The sequence below is a fragment of the Falco naumanni genome, chromosome 4 (assembly GCF_017639655.2).
Source record: "Falco naumanni isolate bFalNau1 chromosome 4, bFalNau1.pat, whole genome shotgun sequence".
Taxonomy (NCBI): Eukaryota; Metazoa; Chordata; class Aves; order Falconiformes; family Falconidae; genus Falco; species Falco naumanni.
In genome coordinates, this window is record NC_054057.1 from 15,646,156 (window position 1) to 15,670,867 (window position 24,712).

The 24,712-nt window shown below is 34.4% G+C and overlaps 1 protein-coding gene across 3 annotated transcripts in view; it reads left to right on the plus strand.

Annotated features, from left to right (window-relative positions):
* ULK4 (unc-51 like kinase 4) overlaps nt 1-24,712 on the plus strand; it is a 246,219-nt gene that overhangs the window by 76,747 nt on the left and 144,760 nt on the right. For all 3 annotated transcript variants that reach the window (XM_040589959.1, XM_040589958.1, XM_040589957.1), the window contains exons 22-28: nt 1,921-2,048; nt 7,455-7,588; nt 11,673-11,794; nt 12,113-12,169; nt 15,275-15,326; nt 15,412-15,506; nt 24,573-24,624. In XM_040589959.1, the coding sequence (XP_040445893.1) occupies nt 1,921-2,048; nt 7,455-7,588; nt 11,673-11,794; nt 12,113-12,169; nt 15,275-15,326; nt 15,412-15,506; nt 24,573-24,624 (640 nt within the window). The remainder of the gene's footprint in view (nt 1-1,920; nt 2,049-7,454; nt 7,589-11,672; nt 11,795-12,112; nt 12,170-15,274; nt 15,327-15,411; nt 15,507-24,572; nt 24,625-24,712) is intronic.

A 24,712-nucleotide genomic window follows, 5' to 3' on the forward strand; every position in this document is an offset into this window, starting at 1 on the left:
CTTTATACAGCTTATGTATACTAACTGCAAGACTGAGGAACTCTTCTGTTTACGAAAGTAATTACAGAAATACAACAAAACAGTTCTGGAATAATTAATAGCAGTTTGTTTCTCTGTGATTTCTGTTGTTACTGCCTATGATAACTGCTTTTGAAGACAGTGTTAGAATGATACCAGATCAAAATCTGATGGTTTGTTGGCCAGCTTTTACACTCCTGTTCCATTTCCAGACTCTGTAAAGAGGTATAGTTAATTGTTGCAAAGGCTGTCTCTAATAAATTACATTCAGTGATGATTTTCAGTTTTATGACAACGAAGTTCCTGCTTTTGCTGACAGAATAACTGAAAGGCAATTTGAATAATATTTGGTATGTTAAAGGTATGTTAAATGCACATCACACAGCAGGATTTTAAACTTCTTTATTTCTGATTTTTTGTTGTTGTTGGTTTTTTTTATTTTGGGTTGGTTTTGTGGTGTTTTTTTTTTGAGAGGGAGAGAGATTTGAAGTAGGGTTTGTGTTTTCAGAACAAGGCATTCTGATCAAAAGCTGATCCAAAAATATCTGCCGACAAGGTCATCTTTGAAGGTGGAGGCTTGGCTTTTTTTGTGGGTTGGTTTGGTTTGGCTTTTTACCAAATAGTCCAGTTGATTGTTGTAGAAGATAACAGGTGTGTAGTGGACATTTGTACTCCTCAGAGGTAGAGGATACTCCATATGGGGGAGGTTGTCCTTTTTTTATTTCTTTTTTTCTTCTTTGGTTCTTCAGGAGTTACAACACGTATCATTGGACAGAGCATAAATGATCCTCATCTTACGCTTTTTACAACTCATAATACTTGATTCTGTTCTTCATAATATGAGAACTCTTTTTCCTTTTGATGATTTTCAGCTTTATTCTCTTGAAAGCTGAGGCAGTACAGATGAAACTCGCATCTTTCCACATGTCAGGCCACATTCCAGAAACAAGAGAAGAAAATCCTTAAAATATACAGGGCAAAATAGAGAGAAAGAATAGAAGAAAGCTGTGATTTCAGAATCCAGTCAGCTAAGCATTGTTAAACTTATACATGGAAATATTTGTGGTTATTTATCACTACCCTTATTAAACTTTTAAAATTATTCTTTCATTTGTATTTACAGGAAGGAAGAAGTTAACAAGGATCTTAGCATCTTATAAATTGACTTTATTATAGGGCTGGAGAATGATTATAGGATTAGGAAAGTTATGGCTCCTTACTGCTTGTGGTTTATCCTAGTTCTTTCTTTCCAAGTCCTTATTTGGGTTGTTCCTAGAAAAGATGTTATTAACATTATGAACCCAAAATAAAATCAGTTTAGATAAGAACAATCAGAGAAGGTAGAAGCAGTGTTGCCATCTATTTAGAGCATTTGTTGTATAATTTAGTGTCTGATGTAGACATGGTTGTGTCCAACAAAGGTGTTGGTTTTAATCTTCCTACATATATAGGAATTAATAGGCAAACAATCATGTTTGTGCTGAAATATTTATGTATTCTGAAAATCCTTCAGTCTCCTTTTAAAATAAATATATTAAAGTATCCTACATTTATCCTTAAGGTAAGACATTTTAAAATAAAAGTTTTATCATATTTTGTAGTTGATCTTGTACAATTTTGGACACAGTACATTAGATAGATAGTCCTTACTTGTTGCAGCTTTTGAGAAGATGTACAAAGCAGCCTTGGACTGGGCCAGTCTGTCTTGAATAGAATTTATTTAGTATGTTTTCTGGATATTTTTTTTTTTTGCCATGAGTGACATGAAAAATACCTTAGGAATATAGAATGCACATGCACATGAAAATGAGCAATTTTAAAATGTATACAGTGTTAAAATACAGTGCAAATAACCTTTTTCCATAAAATAAAATTAATGTATTTGTGTTTATTTCCACCAAGGATTTTGTGACTACCATTACTCGTTTACTTGAAAGTCCTTCAACTTTTATTCGAGCAAAAGCCTTTCTGGTCCTTCTACAAGTTTTAATTAATAACAGGGAGATGTTGCTACTCAGTTGTCAAGCAAGGTAAGGTGACAATGGAAGATAATTGGAGATTTAATGGTTATTTTTAAAGTTGTACCTGAATTACTTTAAAATGTGTTGTATTTTTGAGCCAGTGTTTTAGGAGTGACCTAATTTCTGTGCAATATGAATCCTTTTATTCATGAGGATATCAAGAAAAGAACATTCTCTTTTGTCTGGGGTCATCAGGTGATGATTACTCACAAGGGGAAAACGCTGTCTTACAGGGAGACTGTCTTTTAAAGTAACTTGTGATCCCAGTGAGCCATTAGCAAGGAGCAGATTTTGCTTTGGGTAGGGCAAAACAAATACTGCAACAGTGAGTTGTTGGTATAGTGGGAAAGCAAAATGAAAAGGTCTGTCACATACCTTCCTTATTTTGGGGTGTGGTATAATCCATAGTTTTTTCACTATAGACACATAAAATAGTATTTCTCGGCTCTATATGTTGTTTATTTTTTTCTATGTTTTAAAATACTTTGCAAGAAATGACTGCGCTAAAATTATATTTGACTTACGGTATATTTTGGGTCTTCTGATAGCACAAAAATAGTCCCATATCAGACATGAGGAAATTAGACTGTGTTACAATGTAAATTGTCTCCAGGTGTTGGGGTGATTGGAGAAGTAAGATGAAAGAAATTTTATTTGGATTTGTATTTTCTACTGTTCATTATGAAGAACAGCAAAATGTAGTGTCAACCCAGTTTTAATGGTATTGGGATAAAGCAGGTTTGGAACTGAAAGTAAAAAAGAATGAGGCTTAAGGATAGCTGTAAATCTAATTGCATTTACAGCAAATATAACTTCATATCGTATATTGATGTTTGAGAAGAATTAAGATTTATGCATTGGATCTAGAGGGCTGGATTGGAAGGAGCAGGTGAGTTATGCCATGAAGCGTTGTGAGAGGATGTCTTGTGGGATGCTGTTGTTATATACCCCTCCACTCACAAATCTGTAGGTATCCCAATTTCTGTAGATCACAGAGAATAAGTACTGAATCCAAGTTTCTTTTTCATGTGTATCTTTTTATACTTCCAGAAATGTTTTATCAGTTGATGTGTTCTGGTTAGTGTAAAATGTCTCTAATGATTCGTTAGTGACTTTTTGAGAGGTGAGATTTTTAATGACTGCTGCTATTCATATGCTTGTTATAGTACATAGGGCTGAGCTGCGTGTTTGAAGAAATGTCTGAGAGAAGCCCTGTACTGACAGTTACAATTGGTTTATTTATGCCTAGGGTATTATGAGAACAGCTTTAATTTTTATCAACAATTTGGTCTCTTCTATTTATAATGCTTTGTAATGTGTAGCCTTTCTGAAGAGAATGTGTTGTGAATTTGGGGTGTTATTTTGTATTGTGAATTTTGGCTTTATCCTGCTGTTTTATCGTGATGCTCCAGGCGGAGCTGATTAGGGACCAATACATAATATAACACATTAGGCAAAAAACAGGCAAGACTTTTAGTAGCTTTATTGAATTGTTAAACTGTTTTTCTTAATTTGTTATGTTTTCTTCATAAATGTTCTTCAGTGACCAGAATATCTCTTGACAGGATAGATCATCTAGACTAAAACTTTTCTCTTGCATCGAGAAGGTGAGATGGCTACAGTAGCACGAGAGAGGATAAATGACTCATAGTATGTGGAGACAGCTATTTTCATAATATCCTGAACTCTGGAAAAATTTTATTAAGCCCAGTAGAGATAATGGGTATTCTTTGGCTTATACTGTTGAATTCCTATTGGAGTATTTTAGTTAAATGTCTCCAGTTCTGTGACAGAAAAGTTACTTCAAAATTAAGACTTATAAATTCAAAGTTGCTAGTACAGTAAGCAGTTATCAATTGGATGACTATTGCAAATGTTTGATATATTCAATTCTCTTTATGAAGGTGTTTGATTTGAGAAATATAATGAGTATGTAGTAAAATGTGCATAATTTCTACTTATTAGTTTGTCTTTAGCTAGTCCCTGTAACAGGATTTATATTGCTTTAGATTATAAAATCTGTTTATGATAAAGATAATAAGTATAAGGCAATTTTTCAGCATGCATCAGTTGAAGGATCTGATGCAGATGCCAAAGCAGCCAGTAATAACTGTTTCATGGCAACACTACATATGTCTTTACAGCTTCAAGTTAAATCTTGTTTGACATTGGAAAAGGCTTTTGTTTAGTAATCAAAATTATACATAATTTTGCAGAGATTTTTGTGAGTGGTGATTCTGGGTGGGTTTTTTTTGTTGTTGTTTTAAATCTTCATCCTTTTTGGTTAACACAGGTTAACTAAAACCAGATTTTTGAATTGTTGGGGTGAATGGCCTCTATATGTCCTCAGAGCATGCAAGACATTTAGATTCTTGGAGGTCTGTCATTCTCTGTGAACTTAGTGAACTGAAGAGAGAAGTAGAGGGAGGACTGCTAGTGGGAGACCTCCTGCATTTAGGTTCAGTCATCTGGCGCCTACATGAGATGCTGGTGAAGTCGTAACTGAATCTTATTGATACCTAAAGCTGATTTTAAGGATGTTGGTGGTAAATGGTGGAAGGGAATGAAGGAATTTTAGAAAACAGTTCTTAAAGAGACCTTGAGTAGTTGCAGAGTCTACTCTTCTGATCCAGGCCAAGGTCTATTATGCTTGAGAAATATTTTTTAGTGATTGGTGGAAATTGGTGGGTATTCATGACCTCTTTTTGACAGGTGTTCTAATTGTTAGCTATTAGTAACACAAATTAAAAATTCTTGTTGTTTGCTCATTGAAATGTCAATTCTACAGGTTAAGCACAGACAATAATGTAGCCTCTTTCCTTTTACAGTGACTTCTGTATATTTGAAGACCATGTTTTACCATGTCTCTGCTCGGTCTTCTGAATTTTGACTAAATCTTCTTTTTTTTTTTTTTTTTTTTACCATTTATCATCTTTATAAATGAACAGTTCTTATTCTGTTTAAGTAGTAGACTTTATTCGCATTCCTGTTACTCAAGACTGTTAACTCCAATTCTGTTTTTGCTCCACTCTTCACATCCTTTCTCAGAAAACTTGGGTTGTTTTCCTTTTTTTGTGTAGAAGGTCACTGATGGCCATATCATGCAATACAGATACTTGAGGAAATCTTTTTAAAAATCAAACTTGGCTTCATAGACAGTGTTTTATTCCTTAACGTATTTAACTTATCTATAGTAACACTTACATACTTTTCCATGTATTGTTGAGTGCAAGACAAACGTGTGCATTATGCGAGTTGAATAAATGTATTTCCGTAGGCATAGTTTTGCCCATTAGACAAAACACTGAGATTCTTCAGGCAATAAAAGTAACTGATCAGTTCTTCTACATGTGACTGAGGAATTTGTCAAAGGAAAATAATGATACTAATGCTTTCCTGCCTGTATATGGATCTGTACATTTTTCTCGAGAAAATGTATAGTTGAAAAGTACTGTCAGGGAAGAAATACTTATGTGTATTTTGAGAAAATCTTTATGTGAAAAACAGTTTTGTGATGGGAGGGTCAACAAAAAGAGAGAATGCATGAGTTTACATAAACTTTGTATCTTTCCTCTCAGAATAAATGAACATATTCTGTATGCTTCTCAAATGTGATTAACTAGTAGAACATGCTTTTTAAAAAAGAACCGCTGTCCCATCCCGCGCCCCCCTCCAAGAATTCCCTTCATGTTGAAGTCTGTTTAGCCTATTTTAAGTAAAACTGAAACAGATCTAAACATATTTCCATATAGAATCAGGTGATTGTTAAATCACGGAAGGGTTTTCTTCAAGAAAAAAATCCATACAAACTCTGATCTTTGAACATGTTTTTGTTAAAAATTAAACAGTTTTTCAGTAAAATTTACATGGTTGTCTGGAAAACCTAGAGGTCTTTATACACTTTTTAAATTAAAACTTTTTTTTTTTAATTTAAAAAAATGTTTTTTTAAAAAGGAAAATTCTATTTGAAGCATAATGTGAGATATTTAGGTAGTTGTCTTCTCCCAGACAAATCAAAATTCCTTGTAATCTGATACAATTCCCAGAGAGTGCAAGAAAAATAAAAAATGTCCCCATAATCTCTGGGAAGTGCAGCTCAGTGTCTTGCATCTGGGCTATTGCAGAGGTGAAAGGTAGTTGGAGAAGGGTCTTTTGATTTATCTCTATCTTTGTCTTTGTAGCACAGTTCAGGAAGGATAAGGTGAGTCGTAGTATTCCATAACAGTCATGCATTGTTTATATTCCATAACAGTCATCATTGTTTAGAGAAGTCATCCTGAAAAATGCATTCTTAGGTGTTTTTTAGTTTTCTGACTAAAGTAGCTTTTTGATGGAAATACATAGTTCCTGGGATAAAATTTTGTGTTTGTACGCCCTGCAGTTTTGTTATGTACACTTGAGACAGTTTAAATAAGTTATTTTCATACTTCTATAAAAGAGCATTTATTATAAGAAGGGGTTTAAAAAAAAATAAAAAATGCTGAAGTACAGTCTCAAAAAGCAGAGCATGAATTTCACTCACCAGTGAATGATGGTTCTTTGCACAGGACCCCCAGGGAGTTTGAATGTGAAACAAAGATGTCAATATTATGCCCCTAAAGGGAAGTCTGGCCCTTCTGTCTATTCAAATGAGCATTTTAAAATATTGCCTGAAGCATTCTGTTACAGGTGTATTATTAAAGCAATCTCTTGTAAGTTAGCCAATGGCCAATAAATCAGTTACCATAGTTTACTGTGAGAAATGTCATTCTGCAGAACAGCATAGCTACGCAGCACTTGTCAGTTCGAGTGTAAGCATGGGGTTTGTCTTTGGAGATCTTGAACACCAGATTTCTAGAGAGAGGATGTAAGGCTAGTCTGGACTTTTATCTCTTTCAATATGGCTGTTCTAACTAATGCTAACATTTTGATAGGTTGTAGTATGATCTATGTAACATGATTTATGTAGCATGATTTTTCTTGACTGAAAAATTAATCTCCTACACTGACATAAATTGTTCTTGCTTTTGGAATTCTTGGTGTCTTTATTCTTTTGCTCATATTGCGCATATAGGTCATATATTTCAAAATAAAGTTAGTTTTAAAATTAGTATATCTCTGTCTAAGTCTGCAGAGGGATTCACTCCTTATGTTAACATCATATATTAATTTAAACTGGTAGAGTTGCCCTTCTTTACAGTAGCTTAAGGGCTGCTTTCCTCTTGTTTGTTGACTCAGTCATTTGTGTTATTTTAAAAACTGATTTATTCGAAAGAAAAAGTCTAAAATTTCAACAGAATTGCAGAGCAGCAGAGAACTAATATATTGTCTTGATTGTAAGCACAGATGCTAGAAGTGTCTGGTTCAGTAGTATTTTTGAGATATAGTTCCATTTTTTGTTATGAGAGGTAATGTTTTGCACTTGCTTAAATGTAGGCTTGTGATGTATATTGAAAGAGACAGCAGAAAGACCACGCCAGGAAAAGAGCAGCAAGGTGGCAGTGAATACCTGTCAAAATGCCTGGATCTCCTCATCTATCACATTGTGCAGGAGCTGCCAGGAATTCTAGGTAAATTCATTGGTTCACTGAACAAATCTTACTTTTGCTTACTCCCTTGAGAAACAAATATCTCCTTGCATATACAGGTGGAAAGATTGTATTGTCTGATTATGTAAAGTTTGCATGAGACTAACGTCATGAGGTTGGTTTTAGTTGTTTCACAATCATATATTTTGTATTGGAATGCATGATTTTCTATGTTAATATTTTCATGTTTGTTGAATGGTAGCCCCATCAACTCAGTCAGGAATGAGGCCCAAATGTACAAGAAGTTTTATCAATGTTCTAAAGATATTCCAAACACTGAAAAACCTAAGAGTAGATTTGCTTCATGAAGCACAGAGCTAGGAGAGATGCAGTGGGGCATATCTGTGAGTACATATTAATCCCTTACACTGGAACGTCTATGTTGAGTATTTGCTTCAGGCAATTTTTCTGGGAAATTTCAGCCTAGATACTTCAGTTGTTCTAGATGTCTGAAACTGATTTGCTTATGCATAAGGAAAGATGCAAAGATTTTCTCTGAGAGAGCATTAGTACGTCGAGCCCGTCCCTTATACTTGGGAGTAAGGACCTGCAGTTCCAGCAAAGTGGCTTTTGTACCAAGAATATGCATTTGGACAATTTTGTGAATATCTGCTCAAATTTCACTAGCATTTGAGCCTTTAGAATGATATAAAGTTACTTTGAACTTTGTGCTGTTCATATGTGTTCAAACAAATTTGCTTGGATATAGCAGCTGAAGTCCTGTCATCATTGAATTATGCTCAAACTTGTCATAGGGGGATGAGGTACTGGGGAAGAGGGGATGAGGTACTGGGGCATGCATGCAAATAGGACAAAACCTACAAATCGTAGTACATAATTTGAGCTCATTGGGGAACCACAGAAGAAACTGGAGTAGAAAAAAAATCAGTTCGAGAATCTGGGAAGTCAGTCAAGACAAGGTGATGAGACAGCATGAGAATTTTGGCCATTTGCAAAAAAATAATAGATAAAATCTTGAAAAATTAAGGAGCGTCTGTTGGTGAGATTTGAATGTAGGATTGATACTGAATAAAAGAAATGTCACAGAAGTTCCCCTAGATGAGCAAGAATAGTGGGATTGTTGTTCCTGGAAAAAGCAGTGCCGGTGTTTTATGAGGAAAGATGAGGGCTTTGTCTGAAAAAGATAATTATGAGTGAATGAAGGAAGAAAGGAAAGAAGATAAGGAAGGGAGTTAGGGAGGAACTGGAAGAAGGAGGAAGGAAAGCGGGAGGAGGGGGGAGAGGGGAAAGGGTGAGAGGAGGGTAGGAAGAAGAGGAAGGAAAGAGGAGGGGAGGAGAAGGGAAGAAACTGAGCAGAGGGAAGGGTAGAGGGGAAGAAGGGATGGAGAAAGAGAAGGGGAGGGAAGGATGGAAGGAAGGAAAAAGGGAGAATGTAAAAAGAAGGAGACAAAAAGGAAGGAATCAGAAAGTATGAAATTGGTGTGGCCAGTCTGAATCATTGTTAAGATTCTTATCAAAACTGGTGAGTGAGATCTCCCACAGAATAGAGGAAGAAAGCTAAACAGGAAGATAAGGAAGGAAGTGCTGTGAGTATTCAAGAAAAGAAAGGAGGCAAAACCAACCTTGATTGTGTATGTTTTGTCATTAAATGATAAAAAATTCTTTTCATAAAATTATTTTCTGATTAGATGATACCTGATTTATTTTTCACCTTCTCTACATTATCACTAGAACATTGAAAATGAAGTGTTAGCACTGCAAAAGTCAGTAGACCTAAATGTCATGCTGCTATTTTAAAATAAATTTTCCTTCCTATGACAACGCAAATTTTTGCCTTGCTGCAAACACCTGATCCCTTTTTTCTAACTAAATATCAGGTTTGCATATTGACTGTATTTCAGGATTTGGAAGTCTCAGACTATAAATGTTGGAGGCAGCAATTCACCTCGTACTGTCTATGTGTACTATAGGCAACTAATATAGTAGGCCGTGATATTTTCTTAGAACCTGAAAGTACTGTACATCAAATATATAGTAACTATCACTATAATACATCAACTGCTTTAGCATGTATTCTGCTGGGTGCTTTACTACTGATGTACAATTTCAGTACATAGTTGACAACTGATATATCAAGCATAATTTTTACACTTTATTTTCCTTTCCAAACTAGATTTGTGTGTTGATTGTTTTTTATTAAGATTAAGCTATCTGTATTTGTCCACTTTGTTAGAAGGCTTTTTGCTTTTTTTGCTGAACGATAAAGGAGCATGTTCTGCTTGAGGAGGTAAAATCCATGGACTCCAAAAAAAACCCAACAAACAATCAGAATTGCAAACTGGAACAGTTAAAAGCAGTTTAACTGTTGATTTAGAATTAATCCTAGCTGGCTTTTTTAATATGCTTATATGTAAGCTTCTTACTGATTCCATCTTCTTCCACCAGATGTAGCTATAATCCAAATAGATTAACAAATTGTAGAAATTGGCCTTAAAGATACATTTAAACAAATTAAATGAATTGTTCATCTTGTGGATAATTTTCAAAGTTTTAAGTTGTTGTAGGAAAGAAAGTAATTTTATTTCTGCATTTATACTATTTAACCTATTTCTAGGAAGTAGATATAAATTGCTTAGATCATGCTGAAAATTAAAGCAACCGTATCGATCTATGTATCAACTGCAAAATTGGCAAATATGCTGATTATATAGGCCTTAAAACACAGGAGAGTAGACTGTTCATTAAATTATTTGTTGCTAACCATGGAGAGGTCTTGTTGAAATACAGTATTGTGAGTAATTCAGAACAAAAATCTGTTAAAAATCTGATAAAACCCCCAACATTTTGGTTTATGTATTTAAAAAGTTTTAGGCAATGCTTTATTTTTCTTGAGTAGTGTATTACAGAATGAATCAAATCTTTAAGGCTAGGTATTGTTACAACCTACTTTAGTGCCAGGCTCTGTCGTTTCTACTTATGTTGAAAATTGAACTCCATGGGAGCAGAAGAAAAGCATTGCTATTATTCAACATGAATAAACTCTGACTTGCTCTGAAAGGAAGGGCCTTTGCTGGCATGAAAATCATATAAAATACTGAATCCTGTCCTTTATTTGTTTAATGTCTATGTGATTTCCCTTTTACAGTTTTGTGCAGCCCTCTTGTTAGGGGAGAAAGATGTAGTAAGTGTTTTTCAAGACAGGATTTGGCTTTTAATATTTTCAGGTTATAGGAACAGAATTTTTCTTCTTTGTATACGAGCTGTGACTTTTCTCCTGCTGCTTCTGTTTATCCCATGCAGAAGAGATCTTGCTTTTCTGAGACAATAGTTAAAGTAACACAAATTTAGCATAATGTTCCTTGATTTTATATGTCTCTTCTGAAGTTTGAAGTATTCTCTTCACTGTTGCAATTAAAATTTTGTTCCCTCATTATTGTGTCTGGGGTTTGTTATGGAGGCAACTAAGTTCTCTCATTGACCACCTGCTACCTCTTTTATGAGAACATGAGAATTCCTGTTGCTTTAGGTCACTTGCATCATTGTTAAACTTGTGTATGAGAATGTGTGTGTGCATGGCTGGTGGCAAGATGTTTTGCTGGGAAGGGGAGGAAGTTAATTTCATTCTTTCAGTAGTACTATGCGGCAGGAAAAACATGCTGCTTGAGCATTATGTCACCCAGTAATCATGGTGAATTCAGCTCTGGGTCAGCTGGAAGTCATGAGAGTTTTGCTTTTTATTTCACTGGAAATAGAATCGCATCCATTTCAGGAATATAATTCTATGCATATGTAGCCACCTACAGCCAGTATGTCCACCCTGCCAAGAAGGATAATTTGATTTTTGCTTCTACACCTGTCTTATATTTCTGTCCTCACTGTGTGCCTGTCCCTGTAGCCACAGCAGGAAATTGGCCTGGCTGAACACTGAGCTAGGAAAGTGCTGGATCAGCCTGATTTATCATGCAATCACATGAACACTACTTTCAGCAGGATGGACAAGACTGGTTTGAACAGTGGATACTGGAACAGAGCTGTTTTATATGTCATTTGCTGTTGTTTAGTAAAGCAGTTATGTTAGATCAGTCTGAAATATTGTTTTCTGTAGGTGACATTCTCACTGCCTTAACTAACGTCTCTGGACGTAAACACCCATCAACAGTTCAGGCTAAACAGCTGAAGATGTGCCTTCCTATGATGCCTGTAGTGCTTCATCTTGTGACATCCCAGGTAGAATTTTTCCCACCCCCTGCAAAAACTGTTAAACAAAGGGCAAATGCTTGCTGTTTCCCAAGATCTAATTTCTGCCAGTCATGATCAGAATGGATAAAATAGAACTCTTATTAATGTGTAGATATGTTGATGAGTATTTCAGCTATGTAATAGCATTAAAGATGTAAGCCTTATTTTTTGCACATTGGAAGGCAACTCCAATGATAGAAGCAGATACATGTTTTGTCCTCTTAACATGGCTGTGAAATACATCTTACTTTGGTCATAAGATAAGCATTTAATGTATTATTTTCAACTTTTTCTGAATTCAAATAGGTATTTCGTCCCCAGATAGTCACAGAGGAGTTTCTTTTCAACTATGGGACCTTACTTGTGAGTATAAGATAAATCTTGTTTACAAAATACACATAAAATTTTGGGAATTATTTCCATGTAATAGAATTACATTAGATGTATAAATTGGAGAGAGAACTTTATTGTGAATAAAAATGTAAGCTTTGATTATATTCAAAACTATATATATAACCATAAAGTATTTTCTGTAGTAATCTATAGGGTCAAACAAAATATTCTACCTTGTGTCCAAGTATAGAGGAACTCTGCATATGTTTGATAAACTGAGAATTTCCTGCATGTTTTATTTTAGAATAGAAAAGTTAGCTGTAAATTACACAGGATATTCTTTCTAGAATTTTACAAGTAGGAATGAAAGATAAATTATAATCTAATCTATATTTGAGGTATTCTTTCCTTTTGTTGCCTTTTTCTTCTTGCCAGTACTTTTACACTGTATTGATGAAAAGCTGAGTATTGTAAGCTACAGAACTGTGATCTTTGTCTCGTGTTGACATCTACAACCTATGATATTAGCAAAAGAAAATGACCTTTTGAACTTTTCTATAGGATAATATAGCAGAAATTAAGTAGTACTGTTGTAATGTAATTTCCTAATGTATAAACAATTGTTTCTGCTAAATGAAAAAAAAAGTATATACTAAAGTTGTATATTGATTTAGGAAAATACTTTTAAGTAAATGGGTTCATAAATGACGACTAGGTATTTAGTTGCACAATAGCATGAAGAAATGCTTTACCATGAACAGCTAGAGTAAAGTTTACTGTTCAGATTCAATTCTGTTCCTCCTTTTACACTTGATTCCAAGAAAATGTGGGTTTCTTTTAGCTCTACTGAAGTATTTGTATAAAAATTAGCATTAGAATTAAGAAAAAAAAATTTAAACTGCAGATATTCAATTACAAAGCCTTTTATCTCTTTGAAACATTTGTAACTATGCAGTAGATTTATTAATAGTTTTGGATCAACCTTCTAGAAGGTGAAATTCTTCTGTCAACGATATTGGTACAGCAGAGCAGGTACAATGTAAGTTTTCTTTTGATGTTACTCCAGCTTGCTTGAACTACTGACTGACTAAGTCAGGCTAGTTATATTAGCACAGCTTTCCTCTCAAATCAAGAAGGAGATGATTAACGAATATTTCCTGTATCTTGTCCTTCTGTCTCCAAACAACAAGGCAATTCAGGAACTTACATATACTATTTCAATTTACACATGAAAAAGGGAGGAAAAGTAGTATATGTTAAAACTGAATATCAAATTTGAATCCATATTTTATAACTGTGTTTTAATATGGGTAACATAACCACTTCTGGAACAGTCGCTATCCATTCTATCAGACAACAGTCTACTCTGGAGATTTGGGGTTGGCAACATTCCCACTGACATCTATAAAGGGACACTCAGTCATCAGCTTGTAGTTTTTTAAAGTACTGTGCTATGATTGAGACCTCTAAGACTTTAGCAAGTCAGTCTTTCAGGTTTTTTGGTGATGTTGCACCCTCGATTTATTAAAAAAATCTTACTCTTAACAATAAGAAATGAGTAGGAGTGGAAAGATGTGTGCTTGATATCTGGAAGGAAAAGAGTAGTTATTTTACTGTAACTGTTGTTCATTGAGATTTTTTTTCTTGCTGCTTTGAAGTTATTTTCATCATCACTGTAATTTTCAGTAGTGTTGTGCAAAGAAATTGAGAGGGAGTCGGAACAGTCCTTTCATGTTTTCAGTTGTGAATAGAAATATATGGAGGACATGCTCTGCCCCAAAAGCGCTGCTAATAGTAACCTCCTAGTGCAGTCAATAGGGCACCGCCCCACCTGTAGTGAAATACACACACTACTCCTCTCTGTTGCTTAAAAAGACTCAGATTACTATTTTTTTTTAATAAATACATCTTCTTGTTGTGTTTCTAATATAAAATTAAGGAAATAAGCATTAGTAGCCAGAAAGGTGTTTGCACCAACTATATTGATTTTTCCAAATTGGTCTTGAGACTATGGTTAGGTGTGAAAGTAAATGAGCAAACAAAAAAATTTACTCTCTTCCAAAACAAGTTGATTAGTAATATCTTGTAATTTTCTTCAGTTTATCAGGAAGATAAAATAACTATTTTTTTTAATACAAGCAGTGGTTTTATGTTTTTTAGATGCATTTAAATTATGAAATATATAATTGGCTTCTGTTTTTTTAATTAGAGAAGAATCTTTCAGATGTTTCTTACATACTGAGAAGATAACCCACGTAGACACTTCTGCCATTTCAATATATAACAAAATTTCAACTGATTATGCAATAGAAAACCAGCATCATTTTTCTTCATGCTTGACATAGTATAAATAGATGTGTGCAAACTGAAAATGGGAAAGATTTTTATCCATCATAAATTATCTGTGATTTAAATATTGCATTAGTAAAAAAGAGCATATTATAAATTCTGCTGAGAAGTTTTCCTTCTTTAGCAAATGTTAATTATGTGTCTTTTACATTCCTTATGAAATAAACAGCTATGCATGGAAGTGAAAGGAGTGAAGTTAACGTTTAAAGGCAAAAGAATAATGGGTCTAATTGTACAATATTTACTTAACCCAGATTATTAATATTTCATTGTCTCTGTTCCTCAAAATGGTGACTAATTTAGGTGATTTTTAATAGAAAGTTATGCATTTTTGTATGTTCTCCTGTGTCTAACTGTATTCATAGTGAGTGTAGTATGCATGGAAATAAAAAAGATGGTACAAATAACAGAAAATTGCATTTTCTGGAGGGTTTTGGTTTTTTTTCATGAGTTACTTTAACACAGCCATGTCCAAGGTAGTTCAAAGTAGTCTAAGAAATCACAGTTTTCTGTACATTTAATTACTGTCTTTTTATCTGGAAATGTTATCATTCCTGACGTTAGTCAGAGTAATAGTCCTTACTGTAGTCTACATTTAAGTGTCCAGCAGCATTACAGACTTGCAAGATTAAAACTGCTAGATCATTAATGATTTCAGTCTTTCATAATGTAGGAACATTAAAATTTTGTATTTACATGGTCCCTTAAAGAATTTCATGTTGTAGTTATTCCATGATTACTTCTTGTTTATAAAGTATTTTAACATAAATGCTGCTTCTTCTGTAGAATTTTATCAGGTCGATAGATTCCGGAGAAACAAACTTGGATGGAGCAATAGGTAAGGTAACCTATGATATTGCAGTACTTTTATATACAACTTATAACTGTTGCATTTTATAAAGTAATATGATTTTTACCAATAGGGCAAGCTGCATCAGAAGAATTGATTAAGATTACTTTATCAACCTTTGAAGCAGTAACACAGCATCCTGTGTTGTTGACAACCTATCGCTTGACCGTAAGTCTGGCAACAAATTAAATAGTTGTAGGCTAACAGGCCTAATTCCATTGATAAATAGAATGTTTTGAAGGTTTAGAAACTGTTTACAATATGTTTAAAATGTGTTGTGGTTCTGTTTGATGGAAAAAAAAATCCTTATTGTTTGTAGAGAGATTTAATTTTCAAAGAAGCAGCAAGGCATTCAGACTCAGTTTACTAGATTTAGTTGAGAATTCAGAGGAAGAATAAGAACGGCTTAAAGTTTAGAAATAACAGTTCTTAAAATGGTTTTCATGTAAATATAACACTTGATTCTATATGTCTTTCTTCAGCCTCAAAGTAAGTATGTTGCTATATATTAGTGAAAATGTCACCACTTTATTTGTCATTATGCTTTTAACATAGCTTGGAAAGACCACTTTTGAGGGTTGAAGATCCCATTCCTTCAATACCCTTCCTGATGAGGTCATCAATAGCAGTTATGGTGGTTGATTGTTTTTTTTGTTTAAGTATAACAGATTGCTTACTAAAAATTGCATTACAATTACCAAACACACATACTGTAAGCTTCTTATATCACTATGACTTGTTTTCTTTCAAGTTTTTGTTAGATTATTTACTGTCAGCTAAGCTAACTAAAGGCAGAACAATTACATTATGAAACAGCTGTTAGCAAATCAGGAGGTCAGAATGTATTGTATCAGTGTTTGACAAATTGTAACCTGTACCAATGCATTTTTGTACCTGAATTTCCACCATGTTTACTGGGGTGGCCATTTAATTGAAAATGAAATTTATGTGTTTGTATAGGTGTTAGGTTAAGGGCACACGCAATATAGCACTTAAATCAAGAAAGGCATTAGTAAATTGTAATACTTAAGAATGAGTGATCTTGGGGATTGTGCTAGATAAGAACGGGCGATCTTAGAAATCATGTGTTTTTAGAAGTTGAATCCTGTTTGGGGGTGTGTGTTAGTTAAGTACTTGTATTATAAAGTCTTAATAAGTGAAAATAGTAAAATTAATAAAAAATACAAATTGGAGTTTAAATAAGTTTAGTATTTATTTTCATTAATGCTCGTAAAGGAGTGATAATCAAGAAATGGTCCTTATGCACAAAAATCTAGCCAATTAATAGGAAGAAGGGAAATAATACAGAACCGAACGGTTCAATTTACTTTCAAGTAATACGGGAAATTATGGTCTAGAAAAGAAATGTAAGTGTAGGTGAGGTATGAATGCCTATTGGTATCTCCCTACATGCCTGTCAGCGTGCAAGTCACTGTATTATGACTGTATTACGACACTATCATTCTAGAATCATCTCAATTTTTAAAAATAATCATTTTAATTCTGTCAGTTATCAGTGTGTCTTATATTGACAGAAATATGTGCCATTTTTTATGGAGGTCCATCAGCATTTACCGCATTTGTAATAAATTGTGTCAGCATGTTAAATAAAATTCCCCTAACTGTTTAAATTTTAATGGTCTGGGGGTTCTTCCCTGAAAAAATAGCACCAAGGAGACAGCTCTCCTTTACGACTCTTCTTTCCCTGCTCCCATCCCCACATTCAGTGGAATGGTGTCCTGAAGCCAGGGAATGACTATCCCACTGTCTTTTAAGTAACCCCTTACTAGCAGTAGGTGAGTCTTATGTAAGTATCTAAATTTCTGGGGAACAGTTTACTTCATCTCACATATGTTGAAAGTTTTAGTTGTTTATTTAAAATCCATCTGAGCACATTGGTTAACCTTATGCTCGAGATAAAACTTCCTGCCTGTCCAGTGCTTGTATATTTGTGACACATACCACTGCTGTAGAATAGTTTCCCTGATTTAGAATAGGTATATATTTATTAACTAAAAATAAATCTATCCTTGTCAATGAAGACTTTTTTTTTTCCTAAGAAAGAAAATCTGCTCCTTCATGCACTTCTTTTCATAAATAACGGTTCTTCCTAATTTAGAAGCCTACCTGACACTCAGCAAATAGCCATTCAGGCACAAAATGAAGTGGAGAAATTGCCTTGTATTGGGTATGTTAAATTCAAGAAATTGTCCACTGTAATTAATAATCTCTAACCACATCTGCCACTAGTGGTGCAAACAGTAATTAGTTTAATACTATTTATGAAGTCTAGTGTGCTAATTATACTTGAATATACAGCATACATTACTTTAGAGGAAAGTGGTACTTCATCTTCTGTGATGCATACAGACTATTTTTAGAATTGCTGTTACTCAAGGGGTATCTTCTAATTGCTGCTTGCTGAGCATGACTGGAATCTATGAATATAAATGCCAGCACCCAGTGGAACTTGGTGCTTTTTTAAAAAGTTGAGGCAAGACGTGTTTGAGCTTCCAGATCAATACTGAAGTATAACAGTGGTTAATAGGATACTCTTTTACTGAAGAGAAATGTGTATCCTGCGCTGATCTGTGAAGCCTGGATTGCTTATTTAGACAAAGTTGGTTACAAACAGCATTTTATGGAGGGGGTGGGAGGAAGGCCAAAACCTTCTTGAGAGGATGCATTTTTTTCCACTGCAACTGTGACATTGCTTTAAAATCTCTAAACAGAAATCAAGTAAATTTTTAGTGAAGTTTAAACAGTTTACTAAAATGTGAGGTTATATTAAGCAAGCAGAACCACTCAGTTTTTCATTCCAGCTCTGGCTTTAGTTTAGCTACAGTGGAAATTGTTTAAGTTAATAAGAACTTAAGAGCAATGTTTCAGGTTCTTTTTCACTTGAGAAGAAAAGAATTGCTTGTTCTTTTTTAGTTAGTGTTAGATTTGCCTTTGTATTTGTACCTTGAAAAAGAAGATGGAATAAATTGATTTTTTGTGATCAAATTTCTGATTAGCATCAATCTGCAGTCAGTTATTGAGGAGAGTAATTTCTGTGGGGACTGATGTGGGAGGTATTATATATTGCTAAGTGTGATAAAGTCAAGGGGAATTAATTGAAGTGAAAGCCAGTAATGAGCAGTAATTTCATTCTTAAACTGGCACAAGTTCAATTGCCTGTTTCCTTCACATACCTAAAATGGAAAAATATTCATTACATTCAGATAGTAAGTGTTATAATATTTATTTTCAAATTTTGGTAAAGGTTTAGGTATAATTAACTGGAAGAATTCTGTGCTGATTGTATCATTTGCGTTTTCCTTTTCTCTAAGTATATTTATCGCCATGAAAAGAGGACTTGTGTTAATTGAGAGCAACTTTGAGCAGTGATGAGGTTCCTAATGGTAGGCAGTTCCTGTGGGAGTCCTTTCTGTACTGTAGCTCCCCAAAAGCATCTGTATACTGCACAGATGATCTTTTACCCAAACCATGAAAGTTCTATGGTTGAGGCAAAAGTTGTCAGCAGTGATTCTCATCCTCAAGGTTTTAAAACTTGCTTTAAGAAATCAGGCTAAAACAAAAGCACTCCAAACATGATGAGTTGCTTGGTGGGAAGTCAAGGGAAAAGCAGTGTGACATGGAAATCTGCTGGTTGACAATACAAGAGTTATTATTTTCACCAAAGGTGACAACCCAAGGGTTAGAAACTTCTGCAAGTGATTTTTTTTCTGCTCATCTTGGTCTTTTCTTGATTCAGCATCAGTGGTATTCTTCATCCACAGGGTGCTCTGATCTAAACACTGACACCCTAATTTTGTCAGTGTAGGGTATGACTATATGAACATATTGTACAGCATTTCTTCAATCACTTTCCCTTTTCAAGTAGATTAAAATTCTAGATACCATGTGGCTTTCTGTCCATTAAGCTAATCCACATGACATGAGACTTTTTTGTGAAACCAGTTCTCTACTAAATGACATATTGAGCCAGTCAATCAGTGCTGTCTCTACCCAGAAGAAAGAAAAAAACCCACAAACTCAGTGAATATTCTGAAGACTTCTAAAAAAACCCTACAGAAATGTCATTCTTCTCCCCAGTTCATTCTATCGTGCATTAGATTATTTTTTCTATTACATTCTGAGAGATTACTGGCAATATTAAAACATTGAGGAGCATGCTGTGCCTCCAGCAGATTCATCAAGAAATTTGAAGGCAGCATGATCTTAATTCCATGGTCACTTTCAGCAGTAACATTGTATGTGGAATTTTAATGAGAATAAATGTCAAGGTGATGTTGAATGTTGTGGATCTTACATGTCAGTAGAAAAAAAGGGTTTGGGAGCTGATGGTTTTTGCTTTGGTACATTCTGCTTTGAATAGTGGATAAGGAGAAGATATTTGTCAGTAGCTGTAAGTTAAACATTTGCACACTGAAAAGAACCAGATATTGCTAGAAAAATCTCTGGAAGTAAAGCAATGGGCTTAGTCACTTGCGAGTTTGGCTACGATAGCTGTGTGGAGTGAGATAGTGTGGTTTCTTTATGCAAGTTTAGTTCTGGGGTCTTATTTTCACTTGAGAACAGCATGTTTCACAGATGCTACTGTACCAGGCTTTAAGCCTGCTTACTTTTTCTGTCCACCCAGCGTAACATCAAATGTCAGGACTTTGGCATTAAGCACTGATTCGAAGAGCTCTGAGACTCAGTTTTAATCAAGGGAGATATTTTTTTTTAGGTCAGTAATGTTAACCATATTAAAGGTCAGTTCTGTGGCCTTGAGAAGAAGGTTAAGCCATATTCTAAGATGTAGGGGATAATGGGTAAGTTTGGTTATATGCTAGTTCATTAATACACCGAGGTTGCATGTATATGTTGAATAGTTGAATTCATCCTTGCTGACTAGCACAAGGGAATGGAATTTTAATTCTCCATCATCATTCTTAGGGGCGTACCTCCAGCTAAACAGGGATTCAGTGTATTGGATCTTTCCACACTGAGCCCTTGCAGTGTTATAACTGCTTTTTAGTGGATACTTGTGGAGCTTGGACTTTGCTTGGTGAGGTTAAGTAAAGCTGAGGTGATGTTTCTTTCTAACAAAGCAGGCACGTGTATTTAGTGTGCAGGCCTTGTGTCTAACATCTCCTGAACAGCTGAGACAAGCAGAGAAGGACTGAAATTAGCAGTTTTCTCTTTCAAGCCCCTCCTAGTAGCTGGTGAATACTTAACTACTCTGAAACTGTGGCTTGTCTCTCTCTTTTGAAGGTTAAATTAACATACAGACTTTGGAGAAGAATTTCTTTTAAAATTGTGCCTTGTTTTCAAAAGATAGAATTTTTGTAAGAAAGAAGATACTGTAGAAAAGCTTTTTGCTCCGTGCTCATATCTCACTAGTAGAGTTTTCCTTGCAGAATTCAGTGAATGTTATGGAGAGATATTTTTTGGATTTGGATAGTATACATGGATTTCCAAAAAGTTTTTGACAAAATGATGTGTCAAAGACTCTTCAAATCCATCCGTGGCCCTTCTTTCTTACCCCCTGACAGAGCAACTTCTTCCAACTAGTTAAAATTCACTAAGTAGAGAATAGAGATCAGTTTTAAAATAGATAGATTAAGAATGGTGCTGTACGAAGTTCTGTGTTGCAACATGTGCTATTTATAACTAATCCAGAAAAGGGAATGAATAGGGACGTTTCAGAACTGACTGATAACACTAAATTATTCATGGTAGTGAAAATTAAAACTGACAGAAGAGTTGCAGAAGATTTCAAGATATTGAGTGAAAGGACAATAAAATTATGTGCCATTCAATACTGATAAATGTCAAGTGACGCAAATGGGGAAACCCATTCTAGCTATGCATATGCAGTGTCAGGCTCTAAACTACTTGTAACTGTTCTGGAGATCTTTTAGCATTGTTTTTCTATGACAATGAGTTTTTTACACAGCAGTAATGAGAAAGACAACCAGATTATTAGAAATGACTGGTTAAAGATCAGACAAAAAAGCAGAAAACATTACTGTGCCATGGTAAGCCCATGGTGCCCTCAAGCCTTGAATACGGAATGCAGTTGGGGTCATTCACTCTCAAAGGGAATGAAGCTTAACCAGAAAAAGTACAGCTTGATGATGCAAGGAGGGACTAAGTAGGTAAAAATTTCTGCTTTGGCAACAAAAGAGTTGAGAGTATAGAATTATGAATGGCATGGGAAAGATGAATTGGAAATAATTGTTCCTGGTTTTCATAAAATAAGAATAGGTGGGTATCAAGTTAGCTGCTTTAAAAGAAACAAGGAGGTGTCTTTTCATAAGGCATAATTGAAGTGTAGAATTCAGTGTCACAGGTATCACACATGCTAAATGTATAAATACATTATAATGTATAAAAACATATAGGAGAAAAGGCTAGTAAGCATTACTAAATGCCAAAATTCAGATACAGCATCAGCTTAGGAAGTTTCTTAACTCAAGAATTACTTTACTGGAAAATAGAGTTGTGCTTTATGCTTGGTATATTTCTTCTACTCTTTTTCTACTCCTTTGCTATTTTCAGAAACAGCATTACCAGGTTTGAGCTATGTTTTTGTTTGGTTATGTACATGTGTATTATAGCTGGGAGATGTGAATGTAGCATGTATGGAAGTTTCCAGTACTTTGTTGCTATTTTGGGTACTGATAACAGCAGAGTTGTGGCAGCACAGCCTTTGAATGCCATCATTACAGAATCATACAGTGGTGGCTTTGTGCAGTTAAGGATTTATCATGAACTGAATATCAGGCTGTTTAGAAGATGGTGCAAACCCAGATATAGCTATGATCATATTCAAACTATCTAATCTGTTTAGACTTGAAGAAGAGTATTTCCATTTTTAAAGAGTGGGGTTTTTTTTGTAATCAATCCTAGCGATAAGGATTGAGGCAAGAGAAATATCTGACTACCTTCATGCATATATGGAGATTTGATTCCATGTATATGTCAGCAGTCATTTAAAAGAAGAAATAATGAATCCTTGTTTAAGTATTCTATTTCAATCCCTCTAGAAAATGTCAAAATACTAATGCCATGCTTCTTTATATGTAACTTACAGAAACTTGTGCAATTCACTGGTGAATTCATTAAAAATATCTTATGTACTATTACACTTCCGTTTATTTCACCTCAGTAATTATTTTCGTAGTTAGTATCTTGTTTACAAATTTGTGTACACTTTAGTAAAAATGAGATGGAGGGAAGATGAGGGTTGCAGAGTTAGGAAGTATCTGATTTAAGGTTCATGTGCAGTTTAATACTTGCTTCTCCCTTTAGAACGTACATTCGGATATGCTCTTATATAACGAATTTTCCATAGAATTAGTGCTTCATTTAGTTGATCTCCCCACCACACTGAACTGACATGAGGCAAACACCTGCTATGGAGGATTCCATTCTAAACAGTTCATTTGCCAAAATTGATGTTTGTGTTAGAAGAAGGTCGGAGAAAGCTAATACTTTTTATTAAGAACTAAGGAATCTTCTTTACAATGACACTTTATAACATATTTATCTTAGAAAAGACTTATGACTGACAACTACACTTGCTAGTGTGGAAAGGCTACTGTTAGTACTAGATGAAAGTGAAAGAAGATTTGAAGTTTTAGAAATTGAAGTTGCATCATACTGCTGTATACTGCCATCTTAACTGGTATTAGTCTGAGTCAGTGCTGCTTCTGAGTGACATGTAATATTCTGAGTACTTAGGCTGAACTGGTTTTTTGGACTGAAAGATCTTAAGTACATACGTTATTTTGCTTTTTATCCTACCTCTCAGGTATGGTATAACTGATAAATTACCATTGTAGAATAGTTTAGAAACCTGCACTATTGGAGTCACTGGAATGCAATGTAGTTTTTTTATTTCTCTTATTACATATGAACTGAAAAGACCATGAAATGTTTCAAAATTACAAAGTGTTGCAGAAGTCACTACATCAGTCATACATTATCTATATAGGCATAAAAGCTATTTGACCTTGCAAGAGTAGTTTGACTTCCATACCTCAGGCAGAGTCCTTTACTTCTTTTATTGGAAGTATGTAAAAAATGGCATCTTTTGGTAGTTTTTTCAGAAGTAAAAAAAGCTAGACTAAATGAATACCTTAATGTCAGGGATTCAATTAACAGAGACCACCAACTAGCAATGGAGTAGTTGCTAATTGTAGTTATTGCTGACTAGAGGCTAACTTCATTTAGTGACCCCTTTTCATACATACTTTCAGCTTCTATAGATGTGTGTTATTATTAGCTGCATAAATATAGAGAAATTCTATCTTCTAGTATTAATCACTAAAAGAAAACACATGGAGGATTATAACACAGTCTTGTTATGCCAGATCCTGCCCACAGTGGAGTGACAATTTACACAGTAATTTTATTTGTATAAATAAATCCAAGGACAAGCTTGTATCCATGATGCAAAAATAAATGAATTATATTTTACCAATGACTTAAGACTTAACAATTCATTATCTTACAGTGAATACTAATAATACATTGGTTTTGTGTATATATAGTAGATATATAAAACTGAGTTATAGCCTAGTTTGCTATAAGTTGATTTCAGATGGAACTAAGCTGACTAGTCCTGTAACAGACTCATGGACAATAAGGAGTTGACTGGATTATTTTTTTTTTTATATTTCAAATATTAAGTCTGTATATGGAAGACTGTGTATTACCAGAATGGAAGAAGTTAAAATGTTATCCAGACTTTCTACTAAGCTTAAGGATGTTTCATTAGAGGTACTACATCTTTCCTGATGTATTTTAGTTCTATGCAGGTTTGTTTTAGAAGGATATTTCTTCTGACCTGTTTGATGAGTAGTTTATAGATTAAAGCATCAGGATTAATAGATATTCTAATACTTTAGGATTAATAGATATTATAATACTTTTTTCTTAATATCATATATCTGCATTTAATTCTGTATTTTAAATTAAAATTCACTCTCAATGAATTATACCAGAGTTACTGTTCTCTGTATAAAAGTACAGTACTATCTGTAACTTTATGACAGCTTACCAGAGAAAAGTGAACTTGGTGGCTTTGTAAGTGTGATTATGGATGAATTTCCATGATTATTCATCTCTTTGATTAAGGGCACTGGCAGTGGAATAAGCATAGACGATAGTGTATCTCTGTTCTATTTTTTCCCCTGTGAATAATCTAAGCCAGATCTTTCTAATTCTCTGTTTTAGGTTGAAGACTGTATCCTCCCACCGCTAGTTTCTTTGGTCCACAGTCAAAATGGTAAGTATATGAGCACATCAGCTGCAGTTTCCATGAATTCAGCATTTTGTTTTAATTAGACTTCAGTGTGGTCACATTCTTGGCACCT